This window comes from Mustela putorius, unplaced genomic scaffold (assembly GCF_011764305.1).
Source record: "Mustela putorius furo isolate JIRA1106 unplaced genomic scaffold, ASM1176430v1.1 tig00003846_pilon_pilon_pilon, whole genome shotgun sequence".
In the NCBI taxonomy this organism is placed as follows: domain Eukaryota; kingdom Metazoa; phylum Chordata; class Mammalia; order Carnivora; family Mustelidae; genus Mustela; species Mustela putorius.
In genome coordinates, this window is record NW_025421999.1 from 17,805,809 (window position 1) to 17,831,471 (window position 25,663).

General features: G+C 38.7%; 1 protein-coding gene across 3 annotated transcripts in view; it reads right to left on the reverse strand.

The window, feature by feature from the left end:
• Positions 1-862: 862 nt before the first annotated feature.
• The window catches only part of LY96 (lymphocyte antigen 96), a 30,641-nt gene continuing 5,840 nt past the window's right edge, over positions 863-25,663 (reverse strand). For 2 of the 3 annotated variants that reach the window (XM_004762340.3, XM_013061389.2), the window contains exons 2-5: positions 21,730-21,819; positions 10,980-11,108; positions 1,922-1,974; positions 863-989 (exon numbers count right to left, since the gene is read on the reverse strand). In XM_004762340.3, the coding sequence (XP_004762397.1) occupies positions 891-989; positions 1,922-1,974; positions 10,980-11,108; positions 21,730-21,819 (371 nt within the window). In that variant the 3' untranslated portion in view covers positions 863-890. Of the gene's footprint in view, positions 990-1,921; positions 1,975-9,545; positions 9,603-10,979; positions 11,109-21,729; positions 21,820-25,663 lie in introns of all 3 variants that reach the window. The other variant, XR_006601516.1, reaches the window with a different exon arrangement.

Sequence of the window (25,663 nt, forward strand, 5' to 3'; positions counted from 1 at the left end):
GGGTTGGGCAGAGCAGAGTGGAGGAGTGGAATAGAGGCAGAGGAAACTGGCAGAAGATTCTAGAGGGGAAGGACTTTAGCACATTCTGAAACACGGAAAGCAAGGGGAGGGTGGTGAGAGAAGAGGTTGGAGAGGGAAAGCATAGCCAAGGCCTGGCAGGCTCTCCAAAAGATTCTAACTTTATCCTAAAAGGAATCAGAAGCCACAGGAAGGACCTTGTTTGGTCTCACTTCATTTTGTTCCATTGGCATTGTTGTGATGTAACTGGACATGTGTTTTGAAAGTATTTGGGGAACTGCCCTTGCGGGGAATACTTGACCAGAGGCAGCTGGCCAGGCGCAGGAAGATCAGTCAGGAGGTAGCAGAGTAGTCCAGGAGAGCAATCGGGTAACTTGCCCCAGAGTAGAGAAGCAGGAAATGGGAAGAAATCAACCAGTTCAAAAGATTTCACTGCCTGTTTTTTATGGGTTGAATCTTGTCCCTCCAAAATTCATATGCTTAAGCCCTCACCCTTAACCCCTCAGAAGATGGACGGATTTTTTTAGGTAGTACCTTTAAAGAGGTAGCTGGGTAAAATGAGGTCCTTAGGGTGGGCTCTAAGCCATTGTGACCGGTGTCCTTATAACAAGAGATTAGGACACACGCACGCAGAGGAAACCATGTGAAGACACTGGGAAGGTGGCCATCTACAAGCCAAAGGGAGAGGCCCTAGGAGGAACCAACGCTGTCCACACTTTTATCTCTCATTTCTATCTTTCAGAACTGTGAGGAAACAAATTTCTAATTATTTAGGCCACCCTAAATTTGTTATGGCAGACACTAATACACTATGAAAAAAGATTTAAGTGAAGACTAAGACCTCTGAAAAATAAAAATACACTTTATTTATTCTAATTGAAATCAGGGTGGTGTATGATGGTAAAATTCAAACAAAAGAGCATTTCTTCAGGATCTCCAGAGATGGCTTCTGCAACACATCTATATCGTCCCTAAAACAAGGAATAAGAAATACAAGCAAATAAAATGTTAGATGCTTCTATTTTGTAAGATTTTTATAAGAACTTTATCTTAGTAGGAGGAAGCCATTGAAATGAAATTGGTTATCATTATCTTGGTTTTCCAATGAGATGAAATTTTGTATGCCTTTGAATTTGGCGAGCATAAACCTATTTAGTTCCCAACTACAAGAGGATTTTTTTAAACGATTTTTTTGAAACTACCCTGTGAGATTTTCAAACATTCAATATCCTTTAGAACATAATAGGAAAGTAATACACACTCTTGAAATTTACTTTAAAATAGTCATCCAGCAGCACCTGGGTGGCTCAGTTGGTTAAGTGTCTGCCTTTGACTCAGGTCATGATCCCAGGGTCCTGGAATCAAGCCCCACATTGGGCTCTTTGCTCAGAGGGAGGTTCTCCCTCTCCCTCAGCCTCTTTCTCTTTCTCTTTCAAATACATAAATAAAATCTTTTTAAAAAATTTTTAATAAAATAAAATAGTCACCCAAAGTGAAACATGTGCAAAATTTCATTGCCAGGTATCTAATACAAATATCTAAAATTACATTATTACTATTCACGGAGGCAGTTATTGAGTCAGACAAGGGGTCATTGCAGTGCTCTCACCCAAAGATCATTTGCCATATTAATAATGAGCATTCGTATTACTTTTAGCCATATATGTTAGAGGAAAAACGAAGTGAAAAAGAGCTTCCTTTTGTTTTACTTTTCCACATTTCCATATTCTACAGAAAGAAGAACCAGCAAAATATCCAAAACTAAAATGAAAAACATAGTCTTAAAACACTTAATGTTGAATAGCTATTTTTGAAGTTGCGAATGGCTTGTTTCAAATTTCTAACACATTTGTTACTGCAAAAGATTCTTAGGTAAGTACAAATGACTCTTGAGCAAAAATACCTTAGAAAATCGTAGTCCCCTGAAGGAGAAGGATACCGCTGTATTCACAGTCTCTATAAACAAAACACAAAATACAAAAAGTTACACTGGTCATCATTAGGTGATTTTTTTTTTTAAAGATTTTATTTATTTATTTGACAGATAGAGACCACAAGTAGGCAGAGAGGCAGGCAGAGAGAGAGGAGGAAGCAGGCTCCCCGCTGAGCAGAGAGCCCGATGCGGAGCTTGATCCCAGGACCCTGAGATCATGACCTGAGCCGAAGGCAGAGGCTTAACCCACTGAGCCACCCAGGTGCCCCAATTTTTTTTTTTTTTTTAATGTAGTATGGAGTTTACCTTTTTACACTGCTGCTGGCAGAGGCAGTCCCAAGCTAATTGTAGAAGTAATGAATTTTATATCCTGGCTGATTCTCTGATGGCTCTGATCCTCTGCCACTCCAAGCATCTCTCCATATCAGCCCTTATTTCATCCCTCAGGGGATGCAAAATTTTTAGGCCTACTAGTCTCAATAGGGAATGAGTGAACAAGCTGGTGCTCATAGGCTTCATCCCAAATTTCATATGTGCATATTTAATACTGTTGCTCCTTCAGCAGAGTATAACAGACCTTCCTAAAAGTGGAGGAGAGAGTTGGGAGGCAGCCAGGATACCAAATTTCCTTCTAATCCCACCACTGGGAAGCCTAAGTAGTACTGTTGAAATGCACGGCCATGGGCCTGGGCCTGCAAAAGCTGTGGAAGACAGTCAGAAGTGCAGGAAGGACCATCAACCTAATCAGATACACCAAAGGAATGAACTTGCGGGATAAAGACAGAAAAGTAAAAATGTTTTGAATCTCAAACAAAAGCAATAGTGGCCAAAAATCTCTTTTAAAATAATATGAAGAGTCCAATGCAAACTATAATAGTTATTATTCTCCTAATTAGTTAAAGACAATCCTTGATAGCAAAGGAATGGATTAAGTCTGCATATATATACTTCTATTTTCATAAAAAAGCACCTATTCGTTTCTGGGTATATCCTTATTAGGTGTATTCATACACTGAGATCTTAGTTCTTGAGCTTAGTAAAGTCATCATGTCTTCATGATGTTACGATTTTTCATTCAAGGCCAATCAAATGCAAATTTAATAGTTCAACAAGTATTTACTGAGAGCTATATTACCAGGGACTGAGGAGACAATGGGCTAGTACACACTGTTCCTTCCTTCAAATAGTTAACATCTATTGGAGATATAGGCATGCAAAGAAACCATTCTAAATACAATGCAATGGAAAGATGTAGCAAGGATAAAAGCAGTATATAGCATTTTTGGTAAGAGTGACAGTTCTGGATCTGAACCTCAGCTCCTCTACTTACTTGGAGTGTGGGCTTGGACAAGGCACTTAACTTCTCTGTGCTTCGGTAAAATGACAATGGATAATAATACCTATCTGATAGGAGTAACATCAAGGCTATGTGAGCTAAGACATGCATGTGCTCAGAATAATGCCTGGAACGTAGCACTCATTAAACATAATTAATGTTTCAGGTGCCTGGTGGCTCAGTTGGTTAGCCGGCTGCCTTCAGCTCAGGTCATGATCTCGGGGTTCTGCAATCGGTCCCTGCTCAGTGGGGAGTCTACTTCTCCCTCTGCCCCTCCCCCAGGCTTGTGCACGCTCTCGCTCTCTCAAATAAGTAAATAAAACCTTTACATTAAAATGTTATTTATTAGAACATTAAATATTATTCCTTCTCCTTTCTAGTCCTACTTCCCACGGCATCTTATAAATAATAATGACATCCTTAATATTATCATCAATATCATAATTATTGTTATTCACAAGATGCCATGGGAAGGGAACCTAGAAAAGAGAGGGAAGTGAGTTGAGTTGTCATGAAGGATGGGGAGGAAGGAAAAGAAGGACACTCCAGGTGGCAGGGAGCAAAGGCAGGAATACGAAGATCAGTATGACTAATGCATACACCTGCTAGTGGGTCAGCATCATTAATGCAAAGAAGAAGTAAACATAACGTGCTCAAGTTCCACATTTGAGAGACGGAAGGCAATGAATGAACATCCGAGGGTGTGAAATGGTCAGATTGTGTTTAGAAAGATGGATGTCATGGCCATATTACAGATGGACTTAAGGGGGCACTAAGTCGGGCAGACCACTTAGAGGCCAGGAGGCCGTGACAGTGGTGAGAAGAGAGGTAAATGCCTTCCGTGCCCACCAACTCAGGTGCCCTCCCGCATAGACAGATCCGGTCCATCTCATTAGCCTGCTGCTTTCCTTAGGAGGATTTCTCCTAAAGTGAATCTTGTTTTATTTTTATGATATTTCAGGACATAGCTATGACCTTGTTTGCTAGTTTATAAGCTCCACGAGGACAGGCTCTTTGCTTTGGTCACTTCTGAATCTCTGGCTCCCAGTACGTGGTCCCTGAGTCCCTGGCTCAGCTACATAATTTACAAAGCCCAGTGCAAAATGAAAATGGGGGCCCCTTGATCAAAAAGCAGGAGAGACATCTTATTAAAGGTAGGGAAACGAAAGCTTTTTCCTTTCTTCCACAGTCTCTCCCTAGACTTGCCATCATATTTTTTTTTAAGATTTTATTTATTTATTTGACAGAGATCACAAGTAAGCAGAGAGGCAGGCAGAGAGAGAGGAGGAAGCAGGCTCCCCACTGAGCAGAGAGCCCGATGTGGGGCTCGATCCCAGGACTCTGAGATCATGACCTGAGCCGAAGGCAGAGGCTTAACCCACTGAGCCACCCAGGCGCCCCAAATATCAGAGCTTTTAACTCTGAGGCAGAACCACTGAAATAACACAATTTGTATTTGGTGGCTCACCCCCAGAATGTATCTCAAGCTGACCAGAGAAAACCAACACCAGCTTGGCTCAGGAAATTTGAAAGAAGAGAAGGTACCCCCAGTCCTGGAATGATCCAAGGGAATGTTCTCTTGGCACAGAGTGAAAGGTGCCATGGGGCTGCCCAAGTGGGGTGACCATGGCCATACCCCACTTCAGACACTGCAGGGCATCTGACCCCCCCTGCATCCAGATTCCTACCAGGTGAAAGGGATCAATGGCTGTAGCTGAGGAACGGGGTACCAAGCAGGGTCCAGGGTACCGGCAGAAGATTGGGCAGCAGGAAGCCAAGAACCAATCTAGGGAAACTGCATGCATACCCTAATGTCCCATCAGACTTCACTTACAGAATACATACTATACATACTCAAAGATAAAATCATTAAGAATCTCAAGACTATGATCACAGAATATTAAACTCTAAATGTGAAGCCTTTTCTAAACACAAGGCCCTGGTTGTGAAGATAATCCTGAAAACTTTGTATGAGAGAGAAAAGAAAGGAGATGGATGAGACTTGAGGATTTGAGAAAGAAATGAAGAGTAACTCCAAGATTTCTATCTGGGGAGACTGCCCAAATGTTTACCAGGTCAGGTGGGAAGAAGGGGTACTGCTAGCCTTTTCTGTAGGGCAATCTTCTATTTCCATTGTTTTGTCTCGCTAAGAAAGCTCATATGTTGCTCACATATCCCATTCTATTCTATGGGAAATTAGCTCCACACTTTTGCCCACATTCAAGAAGCCAGGAGAGAACCAAAGCTGGGCCTGAGGAAAAGAAGATAGAGCCCTTCCTGCTTAGGCGCCTCTCTACTTCTCATGCAGCTCACCTATGGTCCAGCACAATGTTCCTAGCAACCATGCAGAATGGGAGGACCCAAATCTCAGATGGTGTTATAGGTTGAATTGTGTCTTACAAAAAGATGTTGAAGTCCTAACCCCTGGTACCTGTGAACATGGCCTTATTTGGAAATAGCACCTTTGCAAGGATGAGGTCATTAAGGTGGGCCCTAATCTCATATAATTGTGTCCTTATAAAAAGGGGAAATTTAGACACACATATAGACATGCATAGAGAGAAGACTGTGAAGAGACACAGGAAGAAGATGGCCCTCTACAAGGCAAGAATCACCTGGGACCTTTAGAAGCTAGAAAAGAGGTCCAGAATAGATCCTTCCCTCGCCCCATCAGAGGGAGCACAGCCTTGTCAATACTTGGATGTTGGACTTCTAGCTTCCGGACTGTCAGACAATAAATACCTGCTGTTCTAAGCTAGCCAGTTTGTGGTACTTTGTTACAGAAATGCTACCAAGATTCTGGAAACAGGGCTAACAGATAAATTAAGTTTAAGATGCCTTTATGGGATACGTGGGTGGCTCAGTAGGTTAAGCATCCACCTTCAGCTCAGGTCATGATCTCAGGGTCCTAGGATCAAGTCCCATATCAGGCTCCTTGCTCAGTGGGGAGCCTGCTTTTCCCTCTGCCTGCTGCTCCCCCTGCTTGTGCTCTCTCTCGCTCGCTCTCTCTGACAAATAAATAAAATCTTTTTTTTTTAAAAAGATGCCTTTAGAATATCCATTTATTTATTTTCAAATGTGGTTTTTTAAAAAGATATTTATTTATTTATTTATTTATGAGAGAGAAAGAGATTACGAGCTGGGGTTAGAGTCAGAGGAGAGAGACAAGGAGACTCCCTGCTGAGCAAGAAGCCTGACATGGGGCTGGATCCTAGGACCCTGAGATCATGACCTGAGCCGAAGGCAGACACTTTACCCACTGAGGCACCCAGGTGTCCTTCAAATGTGCTTTTAAAAGAAACAAAGATGTGTGTGTTTATGTATGTGTGTGTAAGAAGTGGTAATATTATGGGTAATTTTTATTTTATTTTTGCTTGCCTATATTTTCTAAATATCATACCCTAAAAATATATGACTTTTATAACAAATACAAAAAAGAAAATTATTTTAAAACTAGATACGTATGGCACTTACTAATTTGATTCCTAAATTTTCAAGGGTCTCTTGATGACATCAGTGCTTCTTAAATCAGAATGCCCTGAGCTCTGAGCCCATATACTCAGCTACCAGATGGACATGTTTATTTGAGTGTTCCAAAATTACCTTGAGCTCAATATGCCCAAACCAGAACCCATTGCTTTCTCTTTAAAAATCTGTCCCTTCTTCTGCACCTATCATTTCAGATAATGGTACTTCTGCTAATCCCAGTCACTGGTCCTCTGCCAGTCCTTGATTTTACCTAATCTTTGCCTGCCACATCAAATCAATCAGCATATCCTGCCAATTCTGTCTCCAAATATGGCCTCTCTCTTTTCCCCTCTGCTCTCAGGCTGCCATCTTTGTTCATCCCTCATGGTCTCTTACACAGCCTCCAGGCTGCTCTTCCTTCTATCCCAGTTCCGTGCCTCAGCCAACCCCCGCCTCCTTCCATATGGACACCAGTTATCTGCAAAACTGATCATCTCGGTGGGTCATCAGTACCCAGGGATGACAAGATGCAGGCCAATATTTTGTGCATGACTTACATGCTTACTCCTGCCCCCTTTCCTAGGCTCTTCTCCAGCAAATTCTGCTCTAGCTACAAAAAAAAAAAAAAAAAAAAAAAAAAAAAAAAAAAAAAACCCAAAACAAAAAACCTACTCTCCAAATAAACCATATTCTTTTATGGCTAGATGTGTTTGCATATGCTGTTTCCTCTCCAAGGAATGTCCTTCCTCCTCTTCTCTGATGTTCCCAGATTCAAGACTTCAATAATCGTCTCTGAAACCTTATCTAATTTCTGCCACAGCAAATTGATAACTATATAGTTAAAACTAGGACCATATAATTCTATTGGCATTTATGACATTTCATTACAATTTTTGTTTCCATGACTGTCTTTCCCAGAACAGAGGGACCCTCTGATGAGGAAGACCCTATTATTGAACTTTGGATCACCAGAGCCTAAATCATGACTTGCTCAAATTAGGTTCAACAGATGTTTGTGGAAGGAACTGAGGGAAGGAAGGAAAAGCCAGCAGACTGGATTTAGTCTGACATGTCTTAGATATCAAGAAAGTGAAACTTTAAAAATTCAGATAAAATGTCAACATAATCTCAGAGATTAGGCGGGATTGTGAAAGTTTTTAAAGAAACAGTGATCTTCCAAGAGGGTTGTTTTGTTTTGTTTTTTCAAAGAGAAAGCATGGTACAGTGAAAGAGTGGGCTTTAAGAGTCATGATGCTACTCTGTCACTAGTTCTCCAAATGGCCAAAGACACATTACTGAGTCACCCCAGGAATCAGTCTCCCCACTTGTAAAAGTGACAGGACTGTAAAACCAGGAACAAAAGGACTCCCATTACCCACATGAGTATTATTCCAGAACCGTACTTCTTGGATTCTTATTCTGAACACTGTACTAATCTTTTTTATATGCATTTTCTAATTATATGCTTAAGATCGCGTACAATAGATTTCACTGTCCCCATTTTACAGATGAGGAAAATGAGGCGGATAGAGGTTAAGTAATATACCCAAGGCCACATTGTTGGTAGGAGGAAAAGCTGGGACAGACTCAGGTCTTTCCAACTCTGAGCCCAGACTTAGCAGCAATGCCAGCTCCATTATTTGCATATGGTTTGGGGGTGGCAGGCAAGTCAGAGCTGTGGAGAGATGGTTGGCTAGGAGACATATCTCAAAGTTTCACTTGCATAGCAAAAAAAACCTGATGATGGGATGCCTGGGTGGCTCAGTTGGTTAAGCAGCTGCCTTCCGCTCGGGTCATGATCCCAGGGTCCTGGGATCGAGTCCCACATCGGGCTCCTTGCTTGTCAGGGAGCCTGCTTCTCCCTCTGCCTCTGCCTGCCATTCTGTCTGCCTGTGCTCGCTCTCTCTCTCTCTGATAAATAAATAAAATCTTAAAAAAAAAAAAAAACCTGATGTACTTAGAAACAATTTGCTTAATGACTGCTAGAAAATATATAATCAAATTGATAACAAATGTCAAAGCCAGTATAAGCCTGATATGAATTTTTATACTGCTCTCCTTCTATTAGTTCTCAGGCCTTACTTTCCATTTTTTATCCCATCTATATCTAATTTATGCTATGTTGCTATATTTAATGTATACACGTTAACTACCTAAATTTTTTTTTTTTTTAAGAGAGAGAGAGAGAACTGGGCAGGGGGATTTAGAAGGGGAGAGAGAGAGAGAAAATCCCAAGCAGACTCCCCAGTGAGCAAGGAGCCTAATGCAGGACCCAATCTCACAACCATGAGATCATAATTTGAGCCAAAATCAAGAGTCAGATACTTAACCAACTGAGCCAGCCAGGCGCCCCTACCTAAAAACTTTTTTTTTTTTTTTTTTTTAAAAGAGGCACAGGGTGCCTGGGTGGCCCAGTGCGTTAAAGGCTCTGCCTTTGGTTCAGGTCATGATCCCAGGGTCCTGGGATCGAGCCCCACATTGGGCTCTCTGCTCAGCAGGGAGCCTGCTTCCTCCTCTCTCTCTCTCTCTCTCTTGCTCTCTCTCTCTCTGCCTGCTTCTCTGCCTACTTGTGATCTCTGTCAAATAAATAAATAAAATCTTTAAAAAAAAAAAAAGAGGGCACAGGTTAATGGTAACAATTGTATAGGAAAATATTTGACTACAATAGTAATTATTAAATGTTAATAAAACAATTGTGTTTTTTAACCTAATAGTTTTTTTAAAAAACTTCTTTTTTTAAGATGATAATGTCCACTGTTAAGAAGACAGAGATTAAAATACTGTACTTACACATTGGTGATGATATAATGTATAAATTGATACATTCCTTTAGAAAAGCAATTTGGCCTATGTAGACAAAACCACAAACATAGTCAATTCAATTAAGCTCAAATATTTCCCTGGGAGTTATATGTAACTCCTTGTAAACATATTCAAATATGAAATATGAGAAAAATTATGTATAGAAATATATTTATTACAGTATTATTTATAATAGTAAAACTATCATAAGTAAAGTGATATCCAACAGGAGAATGGTTAAATAAACCAGAGCACACCCACTAAGTAAAATGTTTCATTATGTAATGTTTATATCTTGGTTTTTGAACCACATGGATCATCTAGTCAAAAAATTTATACAATAATTTTTAAAAGAAAGTTATTGGGACACCTGGCTGCCTTAGTTGGTAGAGCATGTGACTCTTGATTTGGGGTTTTAAGTTCAAGCCCCATGTTAGGTGTAGAGATTACTTGAAAAATATAATCTTTAAAAAAAAAAGAAAAAACTATTATAGTGTAGTATACTTTTAAGTATATAAGCAATGCTATGCACAAAATTGAAAAATTGAAAGGAAATATTCCAAAATGTTTTTAGAAATATGATTCTGTGATATTTTCATTGTTTAGACTTTGCAATTTTTGGTAATGTGATGGTATAATATTTATAAACATTTAAACTACTTAAAATAATAGTTTAAAAATTATTAAGGAAAAATTCATGGGTTTGCAATAAGTAGCCTTTAAGGTCCTAAGCTCTGAAATTTTGTGATTCTGTGAATAACATCAGGGTGGAAAAAATTGGGGGAAGACATTGGAGAAAACAAAGAAAAATCTAATGAGGTGTTCTTTATTTTTCTTTTTTTTTTAAAGATTTCATTTTTTCATTTGACAGACAGAGATCACAAGAAGGCAGAGAGGCAGGCAGAGAGAGGGAAGCAGGCTTCCAGTGGAGCAGAGAGCCCAATGCAGGGCTCGATCCCAGGACCCCGAGATCATGACCTGAGCTGAAGGCAGAGGCTTTAACCCACTGAGCCACCAAGGTGCCCCTGAGGTGTTCTTTTTCAGTAAATTTTTTTAATTCCTTTTTTTTTTTCCCCTCTGATTCCACCTATCCTGTTCCCTGGGCTGTGGTTCAGTGAGTTTCTATAAAAAATAATAACTGTAATGTTTAGAAAAAGGGATCCGTAACCAATGGTAAATGTACAATATTAATCTGAACAAGGTAAAAATTTTAATATACCATCAAACACACTTTAAATAAGTACCATTTTCATAATAATTCAATGACATAATTGTTAAATGTTGTTAAAGCTGCTAAAAGCAAAACTTTGGATGAAAAAATTATTAGAAAAGGAATTGCACATTTTCAGTGCATTTAATATTCAGAATTTTCACATAAACTATTCTGTTCTATTATGAAAATAATATGAATTTAATGCTTACCTCCCTTCAGAGCTCTGCAGAAAGAATAAAGATCATCAGATCCTCTGCAAACAACTTCTTTGCGCATTGGAAAATCCATGGAGTTGAAAGATAAATAGATATTGAAATACAGTTTTTTAATATCTCTTCCTTAAAAAGAAAAAAAAATCCCATTAGTCTTCCAAATAATAGGTTCTTTCATAAATAATAATTAACATGTACTGTATACTTAAAACATGCCCACCACTTTTCCTATATTATTTCATTTAATCATCATAACAACTTACCATGTGGGCATTGCTGTCCCTGTGTAACAGATGAGAAAACTGAAGTTCTAAGAGGATAATTAGTAGAATGTAACCAAACAGGATATTCCACAGTAAGAATTACATGTGCCTGGAAAGAGAGAAGCCTATGTTTTTGAGAAAACTATCAAATGTAAAATTGCCAGTTCTAATTATAGTTCTGCTAGGAAGTTCAAGAAACGAGAAATGGAAAGGAAAGGAAATGAGGATAATCAACTCATGCCCACTTTCTTAGGAGTTTTGATGAAAGAGTTCTTAGATACAAGTCCAGGATACAAGAGTGGTTCAATATTCATAAATCGATCAACATCATACATCACATTAAAAGAGAAAGAATAAAAACTATACGATCATTTCAATAGATGCATAAAAAGCATTTGACAAAGTACAACATCCATTCTTGGTAAAAACTCTTAACAAAGTTTAGAGGGAACATACCTCAACACAATAAAGGCTATATATGAAAAAACTCACAGCTAATATCAAACTCCAGGGGGGGAAACTGAGAGCTATTCCTCTAAGACCAGGAACAAGACAAGAATGTTTACCACTTTTATTCAACCTAGTATTAGAAGTCCTAGCCACAGCAGTCAGACAACAAAAAGAAATAAAAGGCATCCAAACTGGTAAGGAAGAAGTAAAACTTTCATTATTTGCAGATGACATGATACTATATAAAGAAAATCCTAAAGACTCCACCAAAAAACTACTGGAATTGGTAAATGAGTTCAGCAGAGTCACAGAAAAAAAAAATAATAATATTAAGAAATCTATTGCATTTCTATACACTAATAATAAAGTAGCAAAAAGAGAAATTAAGAAAACAATCCCATTTACAGCTGTACCAAAAACAATAAAATACCTAGGACTAAATTTTACCAAGGAGTTGAAAGACCTTTACTCTGAAAACTAGAAAACACTGATGAAAGAAATTGAAGGTGACACAAACAAATGGAAATTTATTCCATGCTCATGGATTAGGAGAACAAAATTGCTAAAATACCTATTCTATGCAAAGCAACCTTCAGATTTAATGCAATCCCTATCAAAATACTAAAGCCATTTTCACAGAAACAGAACAAATAATCCTAAAATTTGTGTGCAACCACAAAAGACCCCAAATAGCCAAAGCAATCTTGAAAAAGAACAAAGCTGGGCATACCATAATTGTAGATTTCAAGATATACCACAAAGCTGCAGTAATTAAAAAAGTATGGTACTGGCACAAAAATAGACACATAGATCAATAGAACAAAACAGAGAGCCCAGATATGAAGCCACAGTTATATGGTCCATTAATATGACAAAGGAAGCAAGAATATACAATGGAAAAAGAACAGTCTCTTCAACAAATAGGATTGAGAAAACTAGATAGCCACATGCAAAAAAAAAAAAAAAATGAAACTGAAACACTGTCTTATAACAAAGCACAAAAATAAACACAAAGTGGATTAAAATACCTAAATGTAAGATCTGAAACCATAAGACTCTTGGAAGAAAATAGGCAGTAATCTCTTTGACATCAGCCATAGAATATTTTTCTAGATATGTTTATTTTGACAAGGCAAACAGAAGCAAAATTAAACTACTGGGGCTGTACCAAAATAAAAAGCTTTTCCACAACAAAGGAACCCATCAACAAAACAAAAAGACAACCTGCTGAATGGGAGAAGATATTTGCAAATGATAGGTTTAAATAAGGGATTAATATCCAAAATATATAAAGAACTTACACAACAACACCAAAAAATACCGACAAATAATCCAATGTTTAAAATATGACTATTGGGGCACCTGGATGGTTTAGTCATTAAGCATGTGCCTTTGGCCCAGATATTGATCCCAGGGTCCTGGGACTGAGCCTTGCATGGGGCTCACTGCTTTCTTGGAAGCCTGCTTCTCTCTCTCCATCTGCCCCTCCCCCTACTCATGTTCCCTCTCCCCTCTCTGTCAAATACATAAATAAAATAGGGGAGGAGCAAGATGGTGGAGGAATAGTAGACCTAAATATCATCAGGTCTCAGGAGTTCTAAATACTTACGAACTCAACAGGAGATCAAAGAGAAAAAGAGCAGCAATTCTAGGAACAGAAAAGCAACCACTGGGACGCCTGGGTGGCTCAGTTGGTTGGACTGAGCCATTCTAAATACTTACGAACTCAACAGGAGATCAAAGAGAAAAAGAGCAGCAATTCTAGGAACAGAAAAGCAACCACTGGGACGCCTGGGTGGCTCAGTTGGTTGGACTGAGCCATTCTAAATACTTACGAACTCAACAGGAGATCAAAGAGAAAAAGAGCAGCAATTCTAGGAACAGAAAAGCAACCACTGGGACGCCTGGGTGGCTCAGTTGGTTGGACGACTGCCTTCGGCTCAGGTCATGATCCTGGATTCCCGGGATGGAGTCCCGCATCGGGCTCCCAGCTCCATGGGGAGTCTGCTTCTCTCTCTGACCTTCTCCTCACTCATGCTCTCTCTCACTGTCTCTCTCTCAAATAAATAAATAAAATATTTTTAAAAAAAAAGAAAAGAAAAGCAACCACTTTCTGGAGGGTAGGATGTGTGGAGAAGTGAATCAGAGGTGATATATAGGAAGAGAGACCATGGTGGGAGAGGCCAGCTTCCAGCAAGTGGTAGAGCAGTGGAGCACAAAATTGGAACTTCTGGAAGTCTGCTCTACTGAGTGATGTTGCTCCAGAGACTAAGCCAGGCATGGAGCCCTCGCAGGGACAGTGTAGGCTCAGGTCCCTCAGGGTCACAGAAAGACCAGGAGTGTGTGAGTGTGGCAGAGCTCCCAGGTACTGGAGCTGGGGAAGCCAGCTACAGAGACTGAACCATGCACCAGAGATAGAAATGCTCAGTCACATGCTGGGTGAGCACAGACAGCATCCAGAGATCAGGGAGACAGGAGGGATTGACTGCTTTTCTCCTCTGATGGGAGGCCACCATCTTCATTCTCCAAAGCTGTACAGAAAGTGTTCAGGGAACAAAAGCTAACAAGACCAAACCCAAGCAGATTTAGTCTCTGAACAAGGCCACTTAGCCTGGCCCTCGCAAAGGCAGTGCAATTCCTCCTCAGGCAAAGACATTCCAGAATCAATACAATAGGCTCATCCCCCAGAAGATCAACAAGAACATCCATCCAAGACCAAGTTCACTGATAAATGAGAGCTGCAAAACGTCAGAGCTATGGGAATACAGCACATAGAATTCATGGCTTTTTTCCCATAATTTAAATTTTTTTTAATTTTTTTATTCTTTTTTAAAAACTTTTCTTCTTTCCTATTTTAACATGTGGGGTTTTTTGCTATTTTATCTTATCAATACCTTTTTAAAAAATCATTTTAAATTCTTATTGTTATAGTCATATTCTATCTCTTCATTTTATTTTATTTTTTTTATTTGACAGACAGAGATCACAGGTAGGCCGAGAGGCAGGCAGAGAGAGAGGAAGGGAAGCAGGCTTGCTGCCGAGCAGAGAGCCTGATGTGGGGCTCAATCCCAGGACCCTGGGATTAGGACCTAAGCTGAAGGCAGAGGCTTTAACACATTAAGCCACTCAGGTGCCCCTCTTCATTGTATTTAACCTTATTTTTTGTATACACATAGGTTTTTTTCTTTTCTTTATATTTGGGATACAGTCTCTTCTAATTAAAATATACCCTAAATCTAGTGCATGGCTTTGTTCTAGTCTCCAGCCTGATCACATTCTTTACTCTTTTTTTTTCTTTGTTCAACCAACTTCTTATATTATCAATGCCTTTCTTAGAATCTTTTTAAATTTTCATCTATACAGTCATATTGCATCCCTTCATTGTGTTTACCCTTATGTGTGTGTGTGTGTATGTATATATATTTCTCTTTCTTTAAAATTTTGGGAGGCAGTTTCTATTAACAGACCAAAATACACCCAAAATCAAGTGTATGGCTCTATTCACCAGTCTAATATATCTTTTTCTTTTTTTTCCTCCTTTTATCTCCCCCTCATTTCAGGTCTCTTCCAATTTGGTTAGTGTATATTTTTCTGGGGTCATTACTACCCTTTTAGTATTTTGTTCTCTCATTCATCTATTCTTATCTGGATAAAATGACAAGGTGGAAAAACTCACCTCAAGAAAAAGAATAAGAGGCATTACCAATGATTAGGGATATAATCCATACGGACATTATAATATGTCAGAACTAGAGTTCAGAATGATGATTATTAAGGTGCTAGCTGGGCTTGAAAAAAGCATGAAAGATACTAGAGAATCCCAATCTGGAAAAATAAAACAATGAAAATCTTACCAAGTTGAAATCAAAAAAGCTATTAATGGGGTGTAATCAAAAATGGAGGCTCTTACTGTTAGGATAAATGAGGCAGAAAAGAGAATTAATGATATAGAAGACCAAATGATGGAGAATAAAACTGAGAAAAAGAGAGACAAACAACTACTGGACCACAAGGGAAGAATTAGAGAGATAAGCGATACAAGATGAAACAATATTAGAATAATTGAGATCCCAGAAGAAGAAGAAAGAAAGGGACAGAAGGTATATGGAGCAAATTATAGCAGAGAATTTCCCTAACTTGGCAAAGGGAACAAGCATCAAAATCCAGGAGGCAGAGAGAACCCCCCTCAAAATCAATAAAAATAGGTCCACACTCTATCATCTAATAGTAAAACTTACAAGTCCCAGTGACGAAGAGAAAAACCTGAAAGCAGCTCAGGACAAGAGGTCTGTAACATACAATGGTAGAAATATTAGATTGGCAGCAGACCTATCCACAGAGACCTGGCAGGCCAGAAAGGATATTCAGAGCACTAAATGAGAAAAATATGCAGCCAAGAATACTATATCCAGTTAGGTTGTCATTGAAAGTAGAGAGATAAAAAGCTTCCAGGACAAACAAAAACTAAAAGAATTTGCAAACACCAAACCAGCCTTAAAGGAAATATTGAAAGCGGTCCTCTAAGCAAAGAGAGAGCCTAAAAGTAACTGACCAGAAAGGAAAAGAGACAATATTCAGTAACAGTCACCTTACAGGCAATACAATGGCACTAAATTCATATCTTTCAATAGTTACCCTGAATGTAAATGGGTCAAATACCCTAATCAAAAGATATAGGGTATCAGAATGGATTTAAATTAAAAAAAAAAAAGACCTATCAATATGCTGTCTGCAAGAAACTCATTTTAGACCCAAAGACACCTCCATTTTTAAAGTGAGGGGGTAGAAAACAATTACCATGCTAATGGACATCAAAAGAAACCTGAGGTGGCAATACTTATATCAGATAAATTAGATTTTAAGCCAAAGACTATAATAAGAGATGAAGAAGGACACCATATCATACTTAAAGGGTCTGTCCAACAAGAAAATCTAACAATTTTAAATATCTATGCCCCTAACATGGGAGCAGCCAATTATATAAACCAATTAATAACAAAATCAAAGAAACACATCAATTATAGTAATACAGTTATACAATTATAGTAGGGGACTTTAACACCCCCCTTACTGAAATGGACACATCATCTAAGCAAAAAATCAACAAGGAATTAAAGGCTTTAATTGACACACTGGACCAGATGGACATCACAGATATATCTGAACATTCCATCCCAATGCAACAAATTATACATTCTTCTCTAGAGCACATGGAATATTCTCCAGAATAAATCCCATTCAGATCGCATTCTGGGTCACAAATCAAGTCTCAACTGGAACCAAAAGATTGGGATCATTCCCTGCATATTTTCAGGCCACAATGCTCTGAAGCTAGAACTCAATCACAAGAGGAAAGTTGGAAAGAACCCACATACATGGACGCTAAAGAGCATCCTATGAAAGAATGAATGGGTAAACCAGGATACTAAAGAAGAATTTTAAAAATTCATGGAAACAAATTAAAATGAAAATACAACTTTTGAAAGTATTTGGGAAACAGCAAAAGGGGTCCTGAGAGGAAAGTATAGAGCAACAAGCCTTTCTCAAGAAACAAGAAAGGTCTCAAGTACACAACCTAACCCTACACCTAAAGGAGCTGGAAAAAGAACAGCAAAGAAAGCCTAAATCCTGCAGGAGAAGAGAAATAATAAAGATTAGAGCAGAAATCAATGAAATAGAAACCAAAAGAACAGCAGAACAAATCAAAGAAACTAGAAGCTGGTTTTTCAAAAGAATTAATAAGATTGATAAATCCCTGGCCAGACTTATCAAAAAGAAAAGAGAAAAGAGAAAGAACCCAAACTAACAAAATCATAAAAGAAAGAGGAGAGATCACAACCAGCACCAAAGAAATACAAACAATTATAAGAACATATTATGAGCAACGATAAACAAGCAAATTTGACAATTCAGAAGAAATGGATGCATTCCTAGAGACATATAAACTACCAAAATGGAACCAGGAAGAAACAGAAAACCTGAACAGACCCATAACCACTAAGACCCATAACCACTAAGGAGACTAAAGCAGTCATCAAAAATCTCCCAATAAACAAGACCCCAGGGTCAGATGGCTTCCCAAGGGAATTCTCCCAAACATTTAAGAAGAATTAATACCTATTCTCTGAAACTGCTCCAAAAAATAGAAATGGAAGGAAAACTTACAAACTCATGTTATGAGGACAGCATTACCTTGATCCCCAAATCAGACAAAGACCCCATCAGACCAATATCCCTGATGAACATGGATGCTAAAATTCTCACCAAAATACTAGCTAATAGGATCCAACAGTGCATTAACAGGATTATTCACGACAACCAAGTGGGATTTGTTCCTAGGATGCAAGGTTGGTTCAACATCTGCAAACAAAGCAATGTGATACAACTCATTAATAAAAGAACAAAACCATATGATACTCTCAACAGATGCTGAAAAGCATTTGACTAAGTATAGTATCCTTTCTTGATCAAAACTCTTCACAGTGGGGGCGCCTGGGTGGCTCAGTGGGTTAAGCCGATGCCTTCGGCTCAGGTCATGATCTCAGGGTCCTGGGATTGAGTCCCGCATCAGGCTCTCTGCTTGGCAGGGAGCTTACTTCCTCCTCTCTGCCTGCCTCTCTGCCTACTTGTGATCTCTCTCTGTCAAATAAATAAATAAAATCTTTAAAAAAAAAAAAAAACTCTTCACAGTGTAGGCATAGAAGGTACATACCTCAATATCATCAAAGACATCTATGAAAAACCCACAGCAAATATCATTCTCAATAAGGGAAAACTGAGAGCTTTCCCTTAAGGTCAGGAACACAGCAGGGCTATCCACTATCACCACTGCTATTCAACGTACTAGAAGTCCTAGCCTCAGCAATCAGACAACAAAAAGAAACAGAATGCATCCAAATCAGCAAAGAAGTCAAACTCTCACTCTTTGCAGATGATATGTTACTTTATGTGGAAAACCCCAAAGACTCCACTCCAAAACTTCTAGGACTCATACAGGAATTCAGTAAAGTGTCAGGATATAAAATCAATGCTCAGAAATCCATTGAATTTCTATACACCAACAGCAAGACAGAAGAAAGAGAAATTAAGGAATCAATCTCATTTACAATTGCACCCAAAACCACAAGATACCTAGGAATAAGCCTAACCAAAGAGGCAAAGAATCTGTACTCAAAAAACTATAAAGTACTCATGAAAGAAATTTTAGAAGATACAAAGAAATGGGAAAATGTTCCATGCTCATGGATTGGAAGAACAAATATTGTGAAAATGACTATGCTGCCTAAAGCAATCTACGCATTTAATGCAATTCCTATCAAAATACCATCAATTTTTTTCAAGGAAATGGAACAAATAATCCTAAAATTTATGTGGAACCAGAAAAGACACCAAATAGCCAGAGCAATGTTGAAAAAGAAAGCCAAAGTTGGTTGTATCACAATTCCAAACTTGAAGCTCTATTACAAAGCTGTCATCATCAAGACAGTATAGTACGGCACAAAAACAGACACATAGATCAATGGAACAGAACAAAGAGCCCAGAAATGGACCCTCAACTCTACAGTTAACTAATCTTCGACAAAGCAGGAAAGAATGTCCAATGGAAAAAAGACAGTCTTTTTAACAAATTGGAAAAATTGGACAGCCACATGCAGAGAAATGAAACTGGGCCATTTCCTTACACCACACACAAAAATAGACTCCAAATGTGTAAGACTGATGATATCCCTGAAGCAAATAATGCATTATATGTTAATAAAATAAAAAAGAACTATTATGAAACTTATAGGAACAATGTTTGAAAATTATCCAAAATAAAACTTAATCTCATTTCTACTTAAAATAAAATAGATAAAATTTTTAAAAATTTAAAAAATAAAATATGACTAAATTCTTTTGTTACTGAATTAATACAATGGTATATAAATGTAGTATTTAGTGAATGATTAAGGTATTTGTGGTGGTCACATTAGTGAGGTACTCAAACCTCCCTTCAAAGAAATGCTGGGAGAAGGAAAGGCAGTTGGCAGATAGCCTTTAGCTGCTGCACCTTCAAATCTATCTCCAAAATCATCCAGAAGCCAAACTCCTATAATGCTTCTATAATGACCAAGGATGCTCCAATAATAACTGAACTCCACAAGGACACGATAGCCAAACTACCCCTGCCTGCCATAGGACACTTGTGATGTGACAGGCAATCTTTGCTCTAAGGCTCTCCACTGACTGTCTCAGAGTATCTCAGGGATTCATTTTGGTCTGATGACCATCTTACCAAATACTCCTTCCTTTCCTCTTTCATTTCAAAGGTATCAGACCTGCAGGTTACCCTGAATTCTCTCCTTGCCTACTCTGGCTTCCTCTTTACTTAAATCTTTCCAGCACTTCCCCCAATGAATCTTTTGCATGTCTAATTCCTTTTTTAGTATCTGCTTTTCAGAGAACCCCAAGTACACTGTATTGTATTATTACTTCAGCCTAGAAGGATACATTCTACTCCCTGTGTGTAAGGGCAAGAGGTTCACTTGAAAATGAGGCCAGTTGTTATGTAAATAATCACTCCTGCCAAACATGGGGGCAGATAAAGTCCAAAACATAAAATAGAAAACAAAACCTGAGAAAAGAGGAAAAAATTACAGAACTTTAGCCAAGAAAAAGAGTATTTCTTTCACCTTTGGCCACAAAGTGGAATGAACATAGCTGATTATTCTTTCCTCTGAGCTACCACTAAGCCTTAATGATATCATTTCATTTATCTTACCATATTATCTATAGATCTCTCTCCTATTGCACTTATTTTTGAAGGTCAAGGGAACATCTTATTTATCAATAAATTCACAAGATCTATCACAATACCTGAAATATAATATGCCTTTTTAAGTATTTTTAAATGAAGACAGTTTCAAAATACAGTTTAAACAATTAGATTCAGAAAAATTAAAACATAAGTTTATTGTCTATATTTCTGGGTTCTCAGCTGTCTTTTGTCTTGTAAACTGAAGAACTAAAATGGGGGGGGGGTGTTCAAGTTTATTTATGAGAAAGCACTTTATAAGTATAAGCTCCAAATATAAGTTAGGATGTGAATGATGTTGGTGATGATGAAAACAAAAATGATAATGGTGATGACTAGAACTGAAGTTTCCTAGGAGTTACAGGCAAGAGAGCTGACTAGGAGAGGAAGGACATTTTGTACGTTTTCACAGACACTCATCCATCCTGATGCCATCACCATTACCCAAATTCATTTTTACTAAGCTGATGATTACAAGTAAAATCAAAGACAGGAAAAACAAGATACAATGCAAAACAAACCAAAAAATTACCTTCTTTCATACCATCATCTTCATAGTTTTTTCTAGAAAAGTCTTTATTTTAAAAAAATTTAAAAAGTTATGGCTTGCTCATATGCAGATCTTTGGTTAGCGGAAACCCAACTTTACTTATGAGCTGAATAGTTAATGATTGACAAAGGATATACCTATCAGATTATTGGAAGTCTTGAGTTATTTCCATTTTTTTCCCCATGCCATATGGAATTCCCTCCCCCATGAGTGTGAGCTAGCCTACTGGCTTGCTTCTAACAAATAGTGTACAGCAAAGGTAGCCTACATAAGATGGTGGCTTCTATCTTGTTAGCTTGTCCCTCCTGCTGGCTTTGATGAAACAAGAAGCCATGTTGAAAAGGCCCTCGTGGCAAGGAACTGAGTGCTGTCCAGCAGCCAGACAGGAACGGAATACTGTCAACAACCACATGAGTTAGGAGTGGATTCTTCCCTACTTGAACATTCAGAAGAGACTCCAGTCTTGGCTGATACCTTAAATGAAACCTCCTGAAGCAGACACAACTAAGCCATGCCTAGACTACTGACACACAAAGATGGCAAGATAACAGATGTGTACCATTTTAAGCCACTAAAATTGTAATGTGTTACATTAAAAGAGAAAACTAATACATTACATTTGGAACACATTTATCATTCATACTTCTTGAACCTTTCTGTTGAATTACAAAAACAAAACATTGAACTTACTTGGAATGTAGGAAAGATGCAAATATCCCTTGCTTCCCTTCAGTGTTATACAAGGTTTCACCTCTATTGAAATAGGGGCTTTCATGTCATCTAAATGGAAGAATAAAGACAATGTCAATGAATTATTATAAATCATTTCTAGTAAATAGAGTATTCTGAATATCATTCTCCGAAAGATGCCATTAAAATCATGTAATGAGAAAAATTGAGGATAGTTAAAAATATCTCCCTCACTGGAGGAGTGACATTAACAAAACGGCAGAGCAAGGAGTCCAAGACCCCCATTCTCCTCACAAACATACCAATTCAGCAACAACTCATGGACAAATTCCCTTTGGAATAATCAGAAACTAATTGAAAGCTTCCTCTATCCCAGGAGAATGTGAAATCAGACTCATCAAAGTTAGCAGGGGATATCCTTTTACCTGAAACTCTGCATCTGGCACAGCATAATCAGGAAAAGATCCCCTAGCCACCAGCTTCACTCAAGAAGCAAGAGGGTGGTTCAGTATCCAGAGCCCCAAGTTTCCCAAGAGTAATACCCAAAGGAATGACAATTTAGAAAGTCTGAACAGACCTATAACTAATAAAGAGATTGAATAAGTAATTTAAAAATCCCCCCCAAAAAATAAATAAGCCTAGGACCAGACGGCCTCAACAGGTAAATTCTACAACCAAACATTTAAATTAAGAATTAATACCAATCCTCAAAATCTTTCAAAAAACTTGAAAGGGACCATTTCCAAACTTATTTTATGAGCCCAGCATTACCCTGACACTAAAAACCAGAAAAAGACACCACAAGGAAAGACATCTATAGGCCAATATCTCTAATAAATATAGATGCAAAATTCCATAGAATGAAGGATAAAAATCACATGATTATCTCAACAGATACGGAAAATGCATTTGACAAGATTTATACATTTTTGTGATAAAAACTCTTGACAAACTAGGATTAGAAGAAATGGCCTCAAAATAATAAAAACCATATACGAATGTCCATAGCTAATGTTACACTCAATGGTAAAAAACTGAAAGTTTTTTCTCTAAGATTAGAAAGAAAGCAAGACCTCCTTACATAGCACCCAAAGACCTAGTCAGTGTTAGGGCCAATTTAATGTTGAAACCTGTTTAACTATTAGGGCCTGCTTAGTTAGAATGACTCCATATTGCCTAGGTAGCCATATTGTTGTTTACATCCACAGACTTCATCCCGGGAATTAAACACCCCAGCAGCTCTAAATGCCCCAGCACTCCCCAGCAGTTCCAAACATCCCAGTAGTTCCTGGTATTGGTTCCGGGTATCGGTTCCGGGAGGAAATGCCCTAACAATAGAAGCCACATACCTTGAGGTCTGCGGTTATGCTCTATAAAACCAGCCTGTGAGGTTGGGACGGGGTTGCTCTCTTCAGAGGCGGCCCTGGCTGGTCTCTGACTTCTAATGCTTGGCAGAGAATAAGGCTTTGCATAACTTTCACTTTGTCTCAGTCTCGTTCCTTAGATAACAGACTCCATCTCTCCTTCAGATCAATTAGGCCACAAAAATAAATGAAAAGCTTCCAAATTGGAGAGGAAGAAGTAAAATTTTCCTTGCATACAAACACTATTTCTTTTTTTTTTTTTTTAAGATTTTATTTTGGGGGCACCTGGGTGGCTCAGTTGGTTAAACCACTAGGGTCCTGAGATAGAGCCCCACGTTGGGCTTCCTGCTCCACGGGGAGACTGATTATCTCTCTCCCTCTGCCTGCCTCTCCCCCTCCTTGTGCACGTGCGCTCTGTCAAATAAATAAATTAAATATTTAAATAAATGAATTAATGAATGAATAAAATTTGGCCTATACATACAGTGAAATACTATTCAGTATTAAGAGAAAGAAGGAAATTTTGCAATATGCTACAACATGGATGAATCCTATGAACATTATTCTAAGGCAAACAAGCTAGTCTTATATACAGTATGATTCTGGTATTTTATGGTTTTTAATATACGCCTTTATATATCCAAAAGGATATTCACCAAAATTAGAATATTGACAGTGGTCAACTGAATTGTGACAAGCCTAGGGTACATTATGTCTTCATTTTCACCTATATTTTAAAAGATTTGCATAAATAATACCCATTATTACCTTTCTTAGGAAGAAAAAGGTTGTTAGGGTATTGAAATGTGGGCCCTTTCATATGCATTACCAAGCATAGTATAATGTGCACCTTCTTTCCCAGCCGTATCCTTATAGAAAATCCTGAGTAAGCCGACCAAAGACTCTGGAGCAGAAGCTGAGAACAAGTTTAAAGTAGTGAATCACCAGAGTTGTGTTACTAAGGGTAATTCTCTCCTTCCAATTAAGTTTCCCAGTTTCTGAAATTGTCTGATTATGATGACAACATCAACAACTCAATTCAATCAGACAAATGTTTAGAGAGCTCCTGTGGGTGCTCAGTGTTGGGCCAGGCATCAGAGCAGGGTGGGCAGGGGGCAGGGTGTTAGAGAGTGGAGAACAGAGATCTGAGGTTTAGTCTTTACATCAGGAGGTCTATGATTTTTCTGGGAAGACAAGACCAACATACAAAAAATAATTAGATGTAAGAATCAAAACATCACATAGCATTGTATGGAATATAACTTTATTATTTACAAGGACCTACTAGAGGGTAGCTTCATTACTTTAAAGTCACCATGTAGGGGCGCCTGGGTGGCTCAGTGGGTTAAACCCTCTGCCTTCGGCTCAGGTCATGATCCCAGGGTCCTGGGATCAAGCCCCGCATCGGGCTCTCTGCTCAGCGGGGAGCCTGCTTCCTCCTCTCTCTCTGCCTGCCTCTCTGCCTACTTGTGCTCTCTGTCTGTCAAATAAATAAATAAATAAATAAATAAGCCTCCGCCTTCGCTTGGCTCAGGTCATGATCCCAGGGTCCTGGATTGAGCCCTGCATCAGGCTCTCTGCTCAGCAGGGAGCCTGCTTCCCCCTCTCTCTCTGCCTGTCAAATACATTTTTTTATATCTTTTAAAAAAATATAAAATAAAATAAAGTCACCAAGTATGTGACAAAATCCTCTATTTGGGTTGTTACAGAAAGTGGTGACCTGTTTTAACAAGTGCACAGTACAAGAGGCTCCGATTTCCACTGCAACCATAAAGGTCAGCGTTGTTAATCCATCATAGGACTTTCTCCCACTGAGCTCTGCCTCAGAATCTTTCTTAACTGCAATTGCAACTGCAGTTGGCACTGGAAACGAACCAGTGTCCCTCGGAGTGCTGGCATTAAGTATTCTTGGAGGTCTAGGGAGGAAATATTAGCTGGAGTTGAACCTTCACGGCCCTTCGTTTTGCTTCTTTAATGGAATTTCTGATACATAAATATGTGGTCCCTTTTGACAGGAATGCCCTTGTCATCATCAGTCCAGAGGAGAGATGGGGGTATGAGTGGTGAGCAGAGGACAGTGAAAAGTAATTAGCTTGAGAACATACTCTGGAGATAGTGAGAATGGGACTCAGCAACATGCTGAATGGGAGGAATAAGGAAAAGAAATAAAGGATACCCCTGGTTGGGGGCCTAAGGAATTAGATGGAGGATGCAATGGGATAGATAGGAAGAAGGAGGCTCAGCTTGCCCTAAGTCAGGAGTTCTAACTCCAAATAGCTACTGGGCTTCCCAGGGGGCATGCTGAGCTCATAGAATAAATGAATGAATCCTCATGTTACAGTTACTCCTCCTACTACACATGAGACAAAACCCAGAAGCTCCTTGATGTTCCAGCTATATCGCACATCAACTTGACATTCTCAGTATTCCTTAGCATAATAATTAAACTCAGTGCCTATTAAATAAAGCTTGTTAAACTGAATTAAATTCAGCTGACTTGACATGCTCTGTAGGACGTTTGATGGACCACAAAAGGTTGGCATGAAACAGACAAGGATATTTTGAGTTAG